Raw genomic sequence first — 18,888 nt, forward strand, 5'->3', positions numbered from 1 at the left:
ACAGAGAGAGACAGAGAGAGACAGAGAGAGACAGAGAGAGACAGAGAGAGACAGAGACAGAGAGAGATAGAGAGAGACAGATATTCTCTTCTTTATTCTGCTCTGAGTTCCTGAGTGTGGGATAGTGCCACCCACATTTAGGGTGGTTCTTGCTTCCTTAGAAAGAGCTCTTATGAAAATCTAAATTCTGTCATGCTGACAATGACTATTAACCATCACAAGGTGAGGAGCTAATGTTGGTGCACAGGACATGATGGGAAATGTAAAGGAAAACAAGAAGTTAATGAAGGTATGTGGGGCAATTAAGGAAGAATGGACAAAGGGGTGGTAAGAAATGTATACTATGCAAAGTGCCAGAGGAAGACTTTGGATTGTATCTGAGACAGGAGACCTTTCTCACATTCCACTCCACTTAACAACAGAGAAGCAAGAGGCCGTTTCTTCATGCCCCTCTGGGATTCTATTTACCAATATAACTTGTTTCCCTAAACCTAGACTACCCCAAAGTACCCAAACTAACCCCACAACAAAACATGTAGTCAGATCACTTCCAAACTAATCAAACCCATATAGGGAGAAACTCTAAAGAATGCAGATAATATAAACAATGATTCTCAGAGAACTTATTGATGGTACCAATCACAAAAACTAGACAGAAGTAAGTTTTCTGCAAGAGATAATTCAGTATCCTGGGATTTCTCTTGATGTGAATTAAGCTATGTTATCTCAGAAGATCTACAAAGCACAGATCCCAAACACTTCAGAATGGAATTAGTTCAGATAAGGCCACACTGCAGTAAAGTAGGATTTTAATCTAAACTGACTAGAGTCCTTACGAGGAGAAAGAGACACGGATAGACAGATGGCCATATGATGCCAGCGGCAGAGATGGGAGTCAGCCATCAATAAGGCAAGTGCTTAGTCAATATTCTATTGCTCTAAAGACACACCATGACCACTGCAATTCTTACAAAGTAAAGCGTTTAATTAGAGCTTGCTTACAGTTTCAGAGGTTTAGTCCATTATCATCATGGTGCGAAGCATGCAGCTTGCAGACAGACATGGTGCTGGAGAAGTAACTGGAGTACAACAGGATCTGCAGGCAGCAGGAAGAAGACACTTGGCCTGACTTGAGCCCCCTTTTTAAAAAATTACTTATTCTTATTTTATGCACATTGATGTTTCACCTTCATGTGTGTCTACGTGAGGGTGTCAGATCCCCTTGATCAAGAGTTACAGACAATTGTAAGGTGTAATGTAGATTCTGGGAATCAAACTAGGGTCCTCTAGAAGAGCAGACAGTACTTTTAACTACTGAGCCATCTCCTCAACCCCATGACTTGGGCTCTAAAGTCTTTCAACCCCATCCCCAGAGACACACTTCTCCAACAAGGCTACACCTACTCTAGCAAGGGTGCAGCTCCCAATTCCTCTCAAGTAGTGCTATTCCCCTTCGCCAAGCATTCAAATATATAAGCCTGTAGGGGCCATTATCATTCAAACCAACACAGGAAAGAACATCAAGAAACAGCATCACCAAAGGTCAGGAGAAGAAAGCAAATATGCCCTCCCGTACTTGGGCTTCATCCAACATCATAGTTTCAGACTTGTAGCCTCAGAACCACCACTTTGATGCATTTTGCTTATTGTAGCACTTAATGTTCATTGTTATCATGACAGTTCTAGGAAGATGTCTTAGAATACAGAAGCGGTAGCTTGGTCTTGGTCAGAAGACATAGATATCAGACAAGAATTTGTCAGATTAGGATCTAGAAAAGTAACGCACACACCCCACCCTGCCAGCCCTCTCCTCACTTGTCAGTCATTTCCCTTGGATGAATCAGAAGACAGATGATAAGGAACCTTTCTGACCTGTCAGAGGCTAAGGGCCAGTATTTAGAAAAAACAGAGAGGAAATGGGATCTATACCCCCTAGAGGCTCTATATACCTTTGGGTCATCTGTATGTTGTACAAAAAAAAAAATGATTAGTACCTAGGGCTGCTGCTAGCTGCCATTCAAGGTATCTTATTACCTGCCACTGGGAGTTCACCCATACAGTCTCATTTCTCAATAGAAAACTGCCTTTTCCATCTTCTCCAACTACATAGAGTTTGCCATGACAGAAGCTCCCACAGAACTGAGTCTATAGATCACACCCACAAGATCCGTCTGATGTCTCTATTATCTATGTCTTCTCTACTGAATTGCAAGAGTTCTCAGATATGTTCTATGTATGCATACCAAGATGTTATGCACAAAAGACATATAAGCATGGTGGTTGGATAGGAAATTATAATTTTAGTAATGAGATGAACTCTAGAACCATTCAGTAAGGTCTGCCATGCTTTGCAAAAGCAAAAACTTAGGCCTACAGAGTGCAAGCAACTTGACCATCAATAGAAAACAGGACTGGCTTAGAGACAAACCTACTTATTTTGGTTCTTTTCCCACAGGATTATGGAACATAAATGATTCCCCCAAAGTTCATCAGAGCCTCATCAGAGTCATATAAATACCCAAAAATGTAAATGAGTCATGAATGTGTGAATAAAAAGCTGTTTTTGATACTTGCATATTGAGAAATTTAAATAAAAGTATTTGAGAAAAATATTTTGAGCTATATTGATGCCACAGTGTTTGAGAAACAGCTTGTGGCATTTAACATCCCCCAAAGGCAGCTGGCTTTTTCCCATTCCAACTTGGTAGCAGTGTGTTAAGAGATAAACAGCTATCATTATTTGCCATAATTTTAAAATAAATTTAGCCGGATGGCTTAAGTGATTGGTTTAAAAACTTTCAGAACCATTTAATCCTCTTGCTAGATTTTGTCAAGAGAAGGATCATAGCTAATTTCAAGTAGTCAATCCATCGGGAATGAAGGAATTTCTTATCTAGGCCATCCAGGAAAATGAACTTTCTTTTCATTCCCCTCATAGTCTCCTGTCTTTATCTTGAAATGACAAGTACCCTATCTTCCCACAGACACCTTTCTGCTCGGGATTAAAAAGGTGAAATGAAAACCTATAAAAGCCAATGGGCTGCTTTTTTGCAGTATTGAAATCCAGAAGGTTCCTAAGAGAATCCTTGAGATAAATCATTCTCTGGACGGACACAGAACTTGTCAGAGCAGCCTGTGCTTTTTTTTATGAGCGTTGCTTTGCTAATGGTGTCTCTCCACAGTAACAGAACAGTGACCACAACACTATCAGAACCCTAACCTCTGGAATGGGACGGAGAATGTGCAGATGCAATGATTCATAGCTAGAGGGGGCTTGACAGTTACTAAGAGATTTCTCTCTCTCTTTTTTCTAATTAAAAATAAAAAAACATAGCCCTGCATTAAATTTTTGATGGTAAATAGAAAACTATTCTTTTTTCCCCATCTTTATTAACTTGGGTATTTCTTATTTACATTTAAATTGTTATTCCCTTTCCCGGTTTTCAGGCCAACATCCCCCTAACCCCTCTCCCTCCCCTTCTATATAGGTGTTCCCCTCCCCATCCCCCCCATTATAGAAAACTATTCTTAGGTTGATTAAAGAAGGAGATTATCTTGTACCTACCACGTTGATGAGACTAGAAATTGATTCTAAGTATTTTTGATAATGTGTGCCAAAAGCCTTTAAAATATATTTAGTGTTCTCAGTAGCAATTTAATTCCTAGGAATTTGTGGTATATTATGTTAGGAATTATATAAAAGCTCCATTAAATGTTAACATGATACTAATAATATAATCATGACATATTTACTGAGATTACAGATTATCTATTTGAAACAAATGACATAAAATACACAGAGAAAGGTATTAACTGGTCACAAATCATATGACTTAGAGGCAGCCCTAAAACTTGTGTTCAGGACAGATCCTTAAGTAATAAAGGCACAGGAGTAAAAAACAAAAACAAACCCAATAAAATGTAACAAAAGCCCTACAATTTCACATATATCGAGATTTTATATATGCATGGGTGCTTTCCCTGCACATATAAATGTGCACCAAGCATGCCGAGTGTGAGCACCAAAGCCAGTGGAGAGTGAAAGTGAGGTCGTACCAGTCAGTTGTGAGCTGAAGCTGAATCTAGGCCTTCTTCACTAGCAGCCAGTATTCTTAGCTACTGAGCCATCTCTCTAGTGCTCCCCTTTCCCCAGTATATTTTTCAAATAAAAGAACAATGCGTCCCAATGTGTTCCTTCCTGAAGTGGTTGTTTGGACTTCAACTAACTGGTAACCAGCTTCTCCCACCATATCCTTTCTCTACCCTCTGTCTCTCTCCCTAACTTCTTTCTTCTCCTCTTTCTCCCACTTCTCGGCTTCCTCTGTTTTCAGCATACATTGTGTTATTTTGACTTGAAGAGAAGACAATGTTTGGTGTTCTTGTTAACGTTTTCATAAATTTTCTTCCTTGAAGTTTTCTTAAGGCGTTTAGGTGAAAAAGGAAGACAAAGCTGTTAGTATTTCTCTTAAGCACGCAGTACCCATTTTCTTCATAATTCTAAGTTCTCTTAGTAGCATCGGGGTGAGGCCCAGAGTCCACTGTGTGGCTGAGCAGAGACCAGAGACTGTTCCTTAGGTACTTCACAGTTTAGTTAAATAATTGGTTTCTTTGTGCCCCTTTAAATACTTACAGGACTGTCCTGTGAACACACAAATCTAGTATTTAAGATTCTTTTTGTAAAATTATTTTTACAGGATATTTTTTATTTATTTACATTTCAAATGTTATCCCCTTTCCTGATTTCCAGTCCATAATTTCCCTATCCCATCTCTCCTCCCCCTGTTTCTATGAGGGTGTTTCCCCATCTATCCACCCACCTCTTCCCAACTCCCCGTCCTGACATTCCTTACACTGAGGAGTCCAGCCTTGGCAGGACCAAGGGCTTCTTCTCCCATTGGTGCCCGTCAAGACCATCCTCTGTAACATATGCAGCTGGAGCCATGAGTCTGTCCAACCCCTTCAGATCCTTCAATCCTTTCTCTAACTTCACCAATGGGGACCCTATTCTCAGTTCAATGATTGGCTGCGAGCATTCACTTCTGTATTTGTCATGCTCTTGCAAAGCCTCTCAGGAGACAGCTATATCAGGTTCCTATCAATATGCACTTATGGCATCCCCAATATTTACTGGGTTTGGTGACTGTATGTATATGGGCTGGATCCCCAGGTGAGGCAGACTTTGAATGGCCATTTCTTTAGTCTCTGCTCCAAATTTTGTCTCTATATCTCCTCCTATGACTATTTTTGTTTCCCCTTCTAGGAAGGACTGAAGCATCCGCACTTTGGTCCTCCTTCTTCTTGAGCTTCATGTGGTCTGTGGATTGTATCTTAGGTATTCCAAGCTTTTGGGCTAATATCCATTTTTCAGTGAGTGCATACCATGTGTGAATTTTGTGATTGGGTTACCTCACTCAGGATGATATTGTCTAGTTCCATCCATTTGCCTATGAAGTCATCATTTTTAATAGCTAAGTAGTACTCCATTGTGTAAATGTACCACATTTTCTGTATCCATTCTTCTGTTGAGGGACATCTGAGCTCTTTCCTGCTTCTGGCTATTATAAATAAGGCTGCTATGAATATAGTAGAGCATGGGTCCTTGTTATATGTTAGAGGATCTTTTGGGTATATGTCCACAAGTGGTACAGATGGATCCTCATGTCCAATTCCCTGAGGAATCTCCAGACTGATTTCCAGAGTTGGTTGAACCACCAACAATGGAGGAGTGTTCCTCTTTCTCCACAATCTCACCAGCAGGTTTGATCTTAGCCATTGTGACTGGTGTGAGGTGGAATCTCAGGGTTGTTTTGATTTTCATTTCCCTGATGACTAAGGATGCTGAACATTTCTTTAGGTACCTCTCAGCCATTCGATATTCTTCAGCTGAGAATTCTTCATTTAGTTCTGTACCCCATTTTTAATAGGGTGATTTGGTTTTCTGGCATCTAACTTCTTGAGTTCTTTATATATATTGGATATTAGCCCTCTATTGGATGAAGAATTGGTAAAGATCTTTTCCCAATCTGTTGGTTGCTGTCTTGTCCTAATGGCAGTGTTCTTTGCCTTATGGAAGCTTTGCAGTTTTATGAAGTCTCATTTGTCAATTCTTGATCTTAGAGCATAAGCCATTGGTGTTCTGTTCATGAAATTTTTCCCAGTGCCCATGTGTTCCAGGCTCTTTTCCACTTTTTCTTCTAATAGTTTGAGTGTGTCTGGTTTTATGTGGAGGTCCATGATTCACTTGGATTTGAGCTTTGCACAGAGCCATAAGAATGGATCGATTTGCATTCTTCTACTTGCTGACCTCCAGTTGAACCAGCACCAGTTGTTGAAAATGCTATCTTTTTTCCCACTGGATGGTTTAAGCTTCTTTGTTAAAGATCATCATAAGTGTGTGGGTTCATTTCTGGGTCTTCAATTTTATTCCATTGATCTACCTGCCTGACTCTATACCAATACCATACTCTTTTTATCACTATTGATCTGTAATACAGGTTGAGGTCAGGGATGGTGATCCCCCCAGAACTTCTTTTATTTTTGAAGATACTTTTCACTCTCCTGGGTTTTTTGTTATTCCAAATGAATTTGCATATTGATCTTTCTAAGAGGTGAGTTGTAATTTTGATGGAGAGTACACTGAATCTGTAAATTGCTTTTGGCAAGATAGCCGTTTTTACTATATTTATCCTGCCAATCCATGAGCATGGGAGATCTTTCCATCTTCTGAGATCTTCCTCAATTTCTTTCTTCAGGGATTTGAAGTTCTTGTCATACAGATCTATCACTTGCTTGGTTAGATTCACACTATGGTATTTCATATCATTTGTGACTATTGTGAAGGGTGTCATTCCCCTAATTTCTTTCTCAGCCAGTTTATCCTTTGAGTAGAGGAAGGCTACTGATTTGTTTGAGTTAATTTTATACCTAGCCACTTTGCTGAAGTTGTTTATCCGGTTTAGGAGTTCTCTGATGGAATTTTTGGGATCACTTTAGTATACTATCATATCAGCTGCAAATAGTGATTTTTTGACTTCTTTCCAATTTGTGTCCCTTTGAGATTGTTTTGTTGTCTGATTGCTCTGGCAAGGACTTCAAGTACTATATTGAATAGGAAAGGAGAGAGTGGGCAGCCTTGTCTAATCCCTGATTTTAGTGGGATTGCTTCAAGATTCTCTCCATTTAGTTTGATGTTGGCTATTGGTTTGCTGTATATTGCTTTTACTATGTTTAGGTATGGGCCTTGATATAAATTTATCTTATTTCATGTGTATTGGTATTTTGCCTGCATGTATGTTTGAGTCTCTGGAACTAATAGCTACAGTCAGTTGTAAGGTGCTATGTCAGTGCTGGGAATTGAACCCAGTCCACTGAAAGAACATTCAGCACTCTTAATTGCTTAGCCATTTCCTCAGCCCCCAGAGCAGGGTTTTTTTTTTCTTTCTTTTCTTTTCTTTTCTTCTTTTTGTTGTTGTTGTTGTTGTTGCTTTTCAAGACAAGATTTCTCTGTATGAGAGACCTAGCTTCCCTGGAACTTGCTCTGTAGTCTAGGCTGGCTATGAACTCGCCGAGATCTGCCTACCCCTGAAATTGAATACTTTACATATAACTGTTTCATGATATTTAAATATTATGCATTTTTCTCCACGACAGTTCAGAAGAATTTTATTCTAGCTGTTATATGCCCAACTAAAGTGATTCAGCGTCTAAGTTATCACATCATTTCTTTCTAATTAGCTAATTTTAGGTTTTTAATTAGTCTAATATCTGGCTAAAATTTTTCAAGGAAGGCCCAAGCAAGCCATATGCAAAGGGCAGGATAAAAAAAGGTAGTAATAGAAATGATTAGTAATACAAAGTCTTTGGGAGCAGTAATCCTAAGGTTCTGGATTGAGAATGAATTCTGAATTTGAGCTCAGATATTAAAGGTGGAGGATTATCAGAGTTGTTCAGTTCAGGTTAGGACATGCTGAGAGTTGAAAGTGGTACAGGCAGTGCATTAAAAATACCTTTGTTGTCGAAAGTGCCATATTCAGCTTGTCTGCTGATGGCCTGAGCAGGGACAATATTAACCTCATAGTATGTCCATGAAACATTTGCTATATAAATAGTAACTATATTTTCCTGTTTCGCTGTTGTTGTGGGGTTTTTTTGTTTTTGTTTTTTTGTTTTGTTTTGTTTTTTGACTGAGTTTTTCTATTGTAGCCCTGGTTGTCCTAGAACTCTCACTCTATAGAACAAAAGTGCCCTTCAACTGAGAGATCCACCTTACCTCTGCTTCCCAAGTGCTGGGAGTAAAGGTGTGCACCACCACCGCCCAGCTAGTAACTATATTTTCAACCATTTTTTTTTAAAGAAAGAAAAAGAAGTTCCATCAGCACAATTATTATTGGTGCTTCATGAGTCTGGGAGAAACTGAGTAAAGAACCACCATTGTGGGATTGCATTATGATTCCTCTTTTGTGCTGTTGGGGACTTGTGGGTCCTAGACCAAATGTTAGGGGTGCCAGGCCCAGGATTCAGGCAAGTGAGGATTTCCCTAGAGGACGATGGGAATAACATGCTCCTATGTTTAGAAATGCCAGTAGCATGTAGCAGGAGGAAGTCCTGGTACGAAAAAGGCAGGTAGTCCTTGCACAGGAAGATGGCCAGTCTTCTGGACTTCCACACCCAGGTACCTGTCTGGGCTTGACAGTGGGTTTGTGCTTTCGCAGTGAGGATTGACTTCAGATCGCCATGTTTGATTGAATGAGCTATCTCTCCAGGCTGCTTGAGCCCCATTTAATCATCCAAATAATTATTCTTCATTCTCCGGTCAGACAAATGAGTGATAGGGCATCTTGGAGGCATTTTACCATGCTCATGTGTACCTGAGCTTCAACCGCTCCTGACGGAAACCCACTTGGGCAATACTGAATTCTTAGTTCCCCTGTAGCATCTGTGTTTCCCTCGGAAAATATTTTAGAACAAATCAATAACAACTTCAATGCAAAAAAAGAAAAAAAAACTACAAACTTAACAGCTTTTTCCTTCGACATGAATGTGTAAATTGAATTCCCTACCAAGTTTTAAAAAATAAAAAAGGTTGGTTTCCCAAAAATGTTTTCATTGGCTTTAGAAAACTAAAACACACCAGTGTTTGGGTGACTAATACTTCCTGTAAAATAAAGATAGATCAACACATAATTATGTTCTGGCTGAGATATAATTGTTGTCTTGGAAACAGTTTTTGGGTATGGATATGGTTATGTTAATGAAAGTCTCCCAGATTCCTAATGATGATGCAGCTGATTAATTAGGCCAGGCTACCCACTTACAGGGGTTAAGAAAGAAAACAAAACATAAAACAAAAAGCCCACAAAAACAATTCCCGAGAGAACAACTGAGCAGAGGAAAAGCGGTAAATCTCAGATTAGTTAGTGCTTGTAAGTATTCTAGTTGGAGGAGTAGGCGACAAGTGCTTTTTGGGTTATTTGTGGTTTTCAAAGATCCTTCCTGTTGCACCAGGCAGAAAACAGGGAACTGGGCAGAAGGCACACCATCGCCTCTACTTCTTCAGCGTGACATCCCAGTGTGTTCTCTGTCCAGAGCCTAGGTTGCAGCCCTTTTTGTAGGAAGTTCTACTTAAAGCAGAGCACAGCGTGGTGAACTCTTAGGGGTTAGAGTGCAGCTCAGCTTAGATCACCCTCATTCCGGTGTGCGTGCAAGTGTGTGCGCGGGCACCCGTGGTGTGTGTGTGTGTGTGTGTGTGTGTGTGTGTGTGTGTGTGTGCAAGTGTGTGCGCGGGCACCCGTGGTGTGTGTGTGTGTGTGTGTGTGTGTGTGTGTGTGTGTGTGTGTGCACGTATGTATGTGTGTGGGTGTGGGAGGTGTGTGCCAAAGGGGTGGGGAAAGGGGGAGGGAGCAGAGCCCCAGGTGCTGCGTGAGGGGCGGGAGGTCTCCGGCTCCCGCCTCTCCCCCGGGGGCACCGGCCATCGCCAGCGGGCTCGGCCACCTCTCGGTGACGCCACTGGTCCCGCGACCCTCGGGATCGCCGGCTGCGCGCCCAGCCGTGGGGACAGGGATGGCGCGGGACTGACGGTCTCCTCCCCCCTCCCGGGAACTCCTCCGCCCCACCCGGGGCTCTCGGGACCGCGGCACCGCCCCGACCTGCACGCGGGCCGGGCCCCCGCAGCCTGAGGCCCTCGGCGTCCCCGAGGCGGTGCCCGGCCGCACCGGAGGACGACGACAGCGAGGAGGTGGAGGAGGAGGAGCCGGCTGCCCGCGCGCTGCGGCCCGGGAGCACGGGCTCCCCGGAGGGCGCTAGGGGCGTCCCGGCCCCGGAGGAGGGACCCGGAAGCAGAAGCGCCGCCGCGAGTGGAGCCGAGCCGCTTGCCCGCGCTGCCCGGCGCCGGCTGGGGGTCCCGGCGGCTGGATGGGCGGCGGCGGCGCGGGCCGCGGGCGGCGATGGGCGAGGAGCAGAGCACGGTGAGCGGCAGCGGCCGGCCGCGGGAGGCGCGGGCCCCTGGCGGAGGCTCGGCGGGCCAGTCCGAGTCCCCCAGGCCGCGAGGGGACCGCGCCGGGGATACCGGGCCGCGCGCCGCCGCCTCCTCCTCCTCCTCCTCACGACCGAACGGCGGCGGCGACGGCAGAGACCCGGGCTGCGTGGACGCGAGCGCTCCGGAGCCTGCGAGCAACCGGGCCCCTGCGGGGCAGCCCGCGCGACTGCCACTCACCGGGCCCCTGGACCCCCAGAGTCTGGAACTACAGCTGGAGCGCGAGGAGGAGAGAACGGGGCCAGAGGCGTCCCCCGGCCAGCAGCCCCGCGACGGGCTGCTCCTGGACGTGCTGGCCCAGCGACACCCGCCCCCCGCCAAGCCGCAAGTCCTCTGCTCTGTGTACTGCGTGGAGAGCGACCTGCCCGAGGCCCCCTCCGCCGAGTCCCCGTCGCCTCCGGAGTCCCCACCTCAAGCACCGCCAGGGCCGATTCCCGCCAGTCCGCCTGCCTCCTTTCCAAGCTCCCCGCTGTCGCTCCCGGCTGACCCCCTATCCCCCGACGGCGGCAGCATCGAGCTGGAGTTCTACCTGGCTCCGGAGCCCTTCTCCGTGCCTGGCCTATTAGGAGCTCCACCCTACTCTGGCCTGGGCGGGGTAGGGGACCCCTATGCGCCCCTCATGGTGCTGATGTGCCGGGTGTGCCTGGAAGACAAGCCCATCAAGCCCCTGCCCTGCTGCAAGAAGGCGGTGTGCGAGGAGTGCCTCAAAATCTACCTGAGCTCTCAGGTAACTCCCCACTACTCTCTGTCCACCCTCAGCCCTGATCACCATGGCAAAGCATTAAGCTTCCTAGCAAGGAAGAGGTGACCAAGTCCCCTTACCCGGGGCCTTCAGCAATTGCTAGCGTCCTAGTTGTTACTGGGTGCGTTTTACCCACACTGGTTTATTGGCTGGTTAACTCTGCTCTGAGGTTCAGGTTTTGCTTGGCAGCTACAGGAGGAATGAGGTGGATTGCCCTCTGATTATTTTGTCTGTGGATTGCATGCAAGAGCTTGTTCCGAGGAGAGGAGAAAGACTGCCTCACAGGCCTGGCATCCCAGAAACTAACAGACAGTGAGCATAAAATAAATATTTGTGGAGCTGGTGAAGAGAAGGTTTGGATTTAGTGTGTCAGGGCTGTGATAACCTGCATTGTAAATTCCTTGCCTTTGTATAGCCAGAGAAATGTAAAATAATAATAATAATAATAATAATAATAATAATAATAATAATAATAATACCACGAAAAGCTCTTGCCCACTCCTCTATATTGAAGGTAAAATACCTTTCTCCACAGAAATTTTAAGCCGTCACAGTACTTTTAGTTCTTTAAAAGAGAAACAAAACAGAAAGAGGCAAACAAAGCAGAGAGACCAGAGGTTTAACCAAACAGGCAGCCACCGAACTTCCCTCCACCCTCCTGTAAAGGGCTTGGTTTTTTTCTTGGAAAGCTTGAGAAACACTGCAGCCCTCTTCATGGTTTCCAGTCAGTGGTGTTTCTGCCACCAATTTGCACAATCCCCAATGCCCTTTGATCCCGTGTCTGATTGTCCTAGGCCCATTCATCTTTCAAAACCTCGTCTGTTCAGGTGCCAGCTTCTCTGTGACGCTGCTTTACCTCATCCTCCAGGCCCCTGCTCAGATATTTTTAAAATGCGTCTTCCAATCTTTCCTGCACTGAAATGGTTCTCGGCCTGCCTGTTTGTCCCGACAGACTGTCTGGACGCCGATTTATAGTCCGAATCGGATAGTTTCAAATGATAGTGTTTGCCTGTATTGGCTGAAGGCAGTTTGAACAGGGGTCTGAACAGTGGTTCCTGTGTATTTTTGTGGGCAGCTCCATTGATGGGGTCTGGTCTGAAAGGGTGTAGTGTGCCCAACTGGAAGTGCAAAGGCAAACTTACACAGAATGGAATGTTACACTCACAGGAGCCTGGCCCAAGTGGCTGAGATTACCCACATGCCCTGAGAGAGTATGGTGTCTGTTCTAGAATGTATCCACTAGTGGGGACTTAAGACAGGAATGTCTGCTGTTTGTTTGCGGTTGTTTCTATGACATCATCCTTGTACGGATAAGGCTGCTGTCCGTATATACAGCCTTGTGGTGGGATCCAGACATTCCCAAGAAATGGACCTTGCTCCAGAGAAGTCATGGTGAGAACAAATGCACTCAAATATGTAGCACAGAGTAGCATCTAATGAAGTGTAAACACCAATACCAAGGAGTACTTAGCTTTTATTTGTTTATTTAGTCGTTCACTTATTCATTCATTCATTCATTCATTCATTCATTCATTCATTCATAGGCAGGAGGTTGCTGTGTGGCCCAGTGTGGCCTTTTAACTGGCTAAGTACCCCCAGATTGGCCTTGAACCATTGAGCTACTGCCTCTACTTCCTGAGCTCTGGAATTAACTTTGTCCTATTATGCCCAACTCCAGGCTTTAACTGTTAAGTGCTCCTTACAACCTTGTGTTCAAGGTCGGTATTTCTGGTGGGTCGATACCCTGCCTAACAGTTTGATTATTTTACAATAGGCCCTGTTCTCCGAAGCAATTTTCTTTACATTTTTTTTCAGCATAAGTTGGTTTTAGGAAGTTGGTGTTTTGAGTTGCGTTGAGAAGGGGGAGAAGGAACAGGTTGAGGGTGAAGTCCACATAGCACATACAGACAACAGACTCCTTGGAAGTGACAGCGCTTTCTGAACTGTGTCTGCCACCTTTGACATCAGGTGTTCCTGACCTCCCAAAGCAACTGGCAGGAATCTTAGCAGCAAGAAATAGACAATATTTCAAGCAGTCACAGCACAAATTAAGCCCAGAATGGCAGGCATGCTTCCACTTCAGGGTGCTTCAATATTGTCTGTTTCTAGGTGTCTGCCTCCCTGTTCCTTGGCTTGTTCCGTCTACTATTGCACCTGCGGTTCTGTACTCACACACCATCCTTGTGGTCTTCACCGAGTGTCTTCGTAGGCGTGCATGTGCATGCGTATGTGCGTGGCTTTTGCACAGTGGTTCACTTGCACAGAGACCAGAGGAGGATATTGGATGTCCTGCTCTATCTCTGTCCTCCCTTTGAGAGTCTCTTACTGAACCTTAAGTGTGGTGTTTCACATAGGCTGTCTGGCGGCATTCCTGGAACCCGCCTGGCTCTGCTCCCTGATGTTGGGGTTGCATGCATGTTCATATTTTATGTGGACGCTGGACATTTGAACTCAGATCCTCAAGACTATGTCTCTTCCTGGGTTTTAGCTTTTCTCTACAGCACTAATCTATCTTGTACCTAAGTAGATAGCTTCTGTGAAGACAGGAGTTTCTATACGGTTTTGTTATTTCTATTGAAATATTTGTTCAGTAGTTAATGAAGTTGTAAAGACCCTAAGGTCACCTCAGAAAACTTAGGTGCTGAAATTTTGCTCTGAACGTTTTTGTATTTAAAAGACAAATGCTTAAGGCAGATAAATGAAATAGGCTACATTTACTATTAGATCTAAAAGAGTTTAAGCAAACTTTAGTTTATACAAACAAATCTTTTTCCGTTGGGTAAAATACAAGATCATGGTTGTAATATTTCTGATATGATCCTGCGTTTTAAGATTTCATCATCTTTATATTCAAGTGTCTCTGTGTTACAGTCATCCATGCCCAAATGTTCTCATTAGTGAAATTTAACTGTAGACAGTGATCTGGGGAGAACCCACCAGTGTCTGAGTGAAACTGTGTCTTAATGTGTGGTTGCAGCCAGGCTTGATGGTACAGATGTGTAATCCCAGCTGCTTAGGAGATTGAGGCAGAGAGATCACAAGTTCAAGGCTTGCCTGGGCAACTTTGTGAGTTCAAAGCTTCCCTGAGCAATGTAGTGAGATCTTGTCTCTAGATTTTAAAGAAGGTGTGTGTGTGTGTGTGTGTGTGTGTGTGTGTGTGTGTGTGTGTGTGTGTTGGGGGCAGTGAGTGGCAGGAGGTTAAATTATATATAGCTCAGTGGGGGAGTGCTTACTTAGCTGGTGTGTGACTTTATGTTTGATTCACAATGCCCAAAACAAAACAACAGCAAAAACATAGGAAAAATGGGCGGAGGAGACGTTGCATGTTTTCTTTTTCTCATCTGATAAGATTTTTGTCTTAAGCAAATGTGGCAAGCCTTGACTTTAAGGCTTCTTAAGACGTGTGGGGGGAAAGGATGTATTTAAAGACCTATTAGCGACACTTCTGTCTTTGAGTTTGTGCCGCGTGCTCAGTGCAGTGCACTATTTAACAACACTTAAGAGCATAAAGCAAATGAGTATTAAACATTTTATACAAACATTAAAAATGCATATTAATTGCAAGTTGGACTCATGCCTGGTTAAGTGGACTCTTCTGAGGAACACTGCTGTGTTCTTTGAAAGAAGACAGGGATTTGGGACCCAGAAATGCTTTCAGATTTGGGGCAGCAAAGACTCTTTCAGGGACAGAAGCTGTGGCCAAGGGTGATGAATTGGTATCAGCAGCATTTCAGAACAGGCCGCAGCTCTTAAGACAGTGACAGTGCTATGAGAGGACTACAGTGTCTCAGTGCTATGAGAGGGGTGACTTTACAGTGCGTTAAGTTCTTTGAACCTTTTGATTAAACCGTAGACGAGAGCATCAGTCACTGCACTGGCTGATTTAGATGTCGTGCTGCACCAAGACAGAGAGCGGACCTCACCTTGGTTCTTGTTGCTTAGGATTATGCCTGTTTTGTACAGACAGTTTTAGAAGTGCATCTCCCAGTGTCACACACGGCCAACACAGTCCCCAGGATGCCAGCAATGTCTCCCAGTGTTCCAGGTTCTGCCAGGTTTCGATCTTCTCAACTCCTTTGGCCTTTGCCACATTCTTTTAGGAAGAAAGATGATCTCTTGCCGCCTTGACTTCACAGAAGCCATCCACAAATGTCTTTCCTTCATGATTTTGATTTAGTCAGAACAATATCTTGTAAACATGAAATATTAACATTTAGTACCCTGAGCTGACCAGCAGGCTGGCTCAGGGTGCAGCTGCTGTGGCTATTAGCACACCGCTGAGAAGAGCAGGATACTGGAAGGTTTGTATGACTTGGAATGTATACACCTGTCCACTGGGTATTAATAGCAGCAAGACACACATTGCTTCTCCACAGTGTGTGGAAAACAGCTGCTACATGGCAATGCCCTGCCATGACTGCTACTGTAGTCATCTGAGAAAAGTGACCTAGGCCTCAAAGGAAAAAGCTCTCATTAGTCAATCCAAGTCACCCAGTCTTTATAGGTAAAGAAGTTTAGCTTAAATTCTCTTCCTTAAAGCAGATAAACGATTCTATCTTATCGAACGTGGAGTTTGAATATCACTGTCTTCACATAGGTAAAGTTACAGATCCTACCAGGCCAAATGTTTTGGTGATCCTGAAAGTGTGGAGATTAATATGAGCATGAAGTCTATTCTGGAGTCACTTTTCAGATTTCCAAAATGAGAATTAAGGCCTCTGTATGCCCCGCCCCTCTCACGTGTGTGTGTGTGTGTGTGTGTGTGTGTGTTCCAGCATATTTGGGGGGTGTGATAACATTTGTCTGCACACCTTTCTGACTCGTACCCTTATTGTCTTCTTCTCTTTCTGCACCATTTTGCCTTGCCAATTGTTTCTGTTTTTCTTTTTCATTTTGAAGCCTGTTTTTATCTGGCACTTAATTTCTGCAGGGCAGTCTTCCATCCAGAGCTCTTCCAACTGAGCTCTGGGGCCCGCAAACCCTGGGCCTCCTGCCCTTTGGCTGCTTCCCTTCTTTACAGCTGGCTGGAAGAGAGGCTCTGTCGAGCAGTCCTATACCATGCTCCCCTGTTAAAGATCTCAGGGAATGCTACGAGTACTACTGACACTCTGTATCAGCTGACACCGATGTGATTTTCATTATTTATTTATTTATTCTGAGACGGGGATTCTCAGGTTTGTCAGGATAGCCTTGACTGTCTTGGAACTCACTCTGTAGAACAGGCTGGCCCCAGACTCCGAGAGACCTGCCTCCCTTTTGCCCACCCCCCCAAGGCTGGGATTAAAGGCGTGTGCTCCTGCCACCTGGCTAGATGTGACTTTTATTCTCCTTCTGGAGTGGCTGGGACTCATTGTTTAGCCCTGAAACACTCCATAGTCCAGACGAGCTATGCTGGACAAACAGTATTCTGTAGAGATTGAGTCCTCAGCATTTTGTTAAGAAAGATAGTCAGCTGACATCGTTTCTTACAGTTACCCTATTTGCTAACTAGCGTTCTAGTTTTGTATTACTCTGTAGACATGTTAAATGGTCTCAAGAAACCATCTTACAACCTTGTATTTTTGTTTCCAGTTAAAAGCTCTTTTTAAAGTAATTAGGTACTTGTTCCTCCTTTTCTCATTCTCTGGTAGTTTTCTTTAAGACCATTATAGGAACCTACTAACCTTTAATTAATTAATGTATCATTTCTGTAACTGTGTTCATAGAAAATAATAAATCCGTATATACTCGTTCATGTGTATATGTATATTTATATATATGTATATACACACACAAACATGTATGTTTCAGAATACATTGCATTTGTTAGAAATAGAATATTTGTAACCATCCTCTTTATTTAAAATATTTACACCACTAACTTAAGAGATAACATGATTTTAGCTAATTTTGCTTTGGTTCTTTAATGACAGTTTGCCTGATGTTTAAAGAAAGGACTTTCTTTTGTGCTGTTGATCGAACCCAGGGCTGTAATATGCTCATCACATGATTGGCGAGGAAGCTTCACTCTCAAACCCTGAAGTTAAAACAAAGTGTTTTTCTTTTTTCTTTACACTTATTTTGTTACAAGGATTTTTACATACTGAACTAAAATGAAAATTCTCAAATTAGGTTCCGTCCTAAAGTGACAACTCACTGTCTATAGGAATATGATGTTCAATATCTCCCATTCTCTGTAACTTCCAACCAACCCCTTTACGTCATCTCTGTTGATATAATTGTGCTTTAAAGCTGTGTACATGTTCATAATTATTGATAACAACCATCCATTCAAAGCTAATCTCTAATCATTCCTATCTGCAGTTCATCATTTTATGTTAGTACCCTCTGGATTATAGACAGGGTTGTCTTCTCTCCAGATGAAAGGAAAGAAGATAGTGAAATCTCTAGTTTGGTGGGGTTTATATGCCAGGCTATGAAGAAGATAACATGGAAATTATTTACTGTATTAGAGGTAAGGAGTACTGTGGAGAAGAAAGAAACAAGGAAAAGGTGGTAAATACCAAAGAGGGGATTGTTGCTAAATTCATCATTTGGGGGACATCGTTACAAGTGGTTTCTCTTACAAAGTCCCGTTCTAGTTAAGGCCTTTGTAAGCCAGCAGTTGAACAGGCCATATGCACAACAGAAAATGGCAATAGCATTTCAGAGGTGTGCCAGGAATGGCAAGGAGGCCATGTGCTTGATACGTGGCAGGACTGGTGGGTGTGGTAGGATGACAGAAAGCAGACATTTAAGGCCATAGGCAGGCTTGCCTTTCATCTGCATACGATGGAAACTACAGGAAAGCACTGAACAGAAGTGTAGCCATAAGTGTGTTCCTTTGAGTCACTGTGGAGAAAGTGTTGAAAAGATGAAGTAGAAGTAAAAAGGTCAGTTTGATGATGACGGTATTATTCCAAGCAGGAAAGGTAGAGTTTAGACTAAAGGGAGAGAGATGTATGGTTTGAACTGTTTGAATTTTGAATATATTTTACTGATATAGCTGACAATTTACTGGGTTTACTGATGGCATGTGACATAAGAGTAAACCAATTGAGGGTGATTCAGTATCTGAGTCAGAACATTTAGAAAGATGAGGAAACTCAATAGGAGGACCAGGCTTGGAAAAAGGAGCAGTTGGGAAGGCTGAGTGTAAGTGCTGTTGAGATGGTCATGAAGGACCGATACAGGCACCAGAGGAGAGGTCCCAGCAGTACATACGTATTGGGCCATTGATAACACTTAGGTAATATTTTATGTCTAGAGCCCAGAGGTCACCTTGAGAGTGATAACAGATAGAGAAGGAAACTGAGCATTGACTCTGGTCCTGTTGATTTGCACAGATATAGAGTGCGGGTCCCGGGAAAGAACCAGAATTTGGGAGGGAGAAGCCAGTTTGTCAAAAACAGAGGTGGGTAAAGATGCCTTGAAAAGGGAGGGCGGGCTGGTGACATGGGCCAGGGCAGAAGTGCTTGCTGGACAAGCGTGAGTTCCTGAGCTTGGAGCCCAAGAACCCACATAAAAGCTGGGAACTGTGGCACTCGTCTATAACTGCAGTGCCAGGAAGGCAGAGCTAGATGGGTTCCTGGTTTATTAAGAGATCCTGTAAAACAAACAAAAAACAAACAAAAAA

At 43.7% G+C, this 18,888-nt stretch overlaps 2 protein-coding genes across 3 annotated transcripts in view; one reads left to right on the plus strand and one right to left on the minus strand.

Annotated features, from left to right (window-relative positions):
* LOC148006891 (uncharacterized) overlaps positions 1-11,412 on the minus strand; it is a 61,884-nt gene extending 50,472 nt beyond the window's left edge. The window contains exon 1 of one of the 2 annotated variants that reach the window (XM_087597890.1): positions 11,354-11,412. The gene's annotated coding sequence lies outside the window, so the exon portion shown is untranslated. Of the gene's footprint in view, positions 1-10,941; positions 11,115-11,353 lie in introns of those variants that run through there. The other variant, XM_087597879.1, reaches the window with a different exon arrangement.
* Rnf217 (ring finger protein 217) overlaps positions 10,837-18,888 on the plus strand; it is a 91,874-nt gene continuing 83,822 nt past the window's right edge. The window contains 1 exon segment of the mRNA NM_001106204.1: positions 10,837-11,258. Coding sequence (NP_001099674.1) covers positions 11,151-11,258 — 108 coding nt within the window. The 5' untranslated portion in view covers positions 10,837-11,150.

The sequence above is a fragment of the Rattus norvegicus genome, chromosome 1, assembly GCF_021556685.1.
Source record: "Rattus norvegicus strain SHRSP/BbbUtx chromosome 1, alternate assembly SHRSP_T2T, whole genome shotgun sequence".
NCBI lineage: Eukaryota > Metazoa > Chordata > Mammalia > Rodentia > Muridae > Rattus > Rattus norvegicus.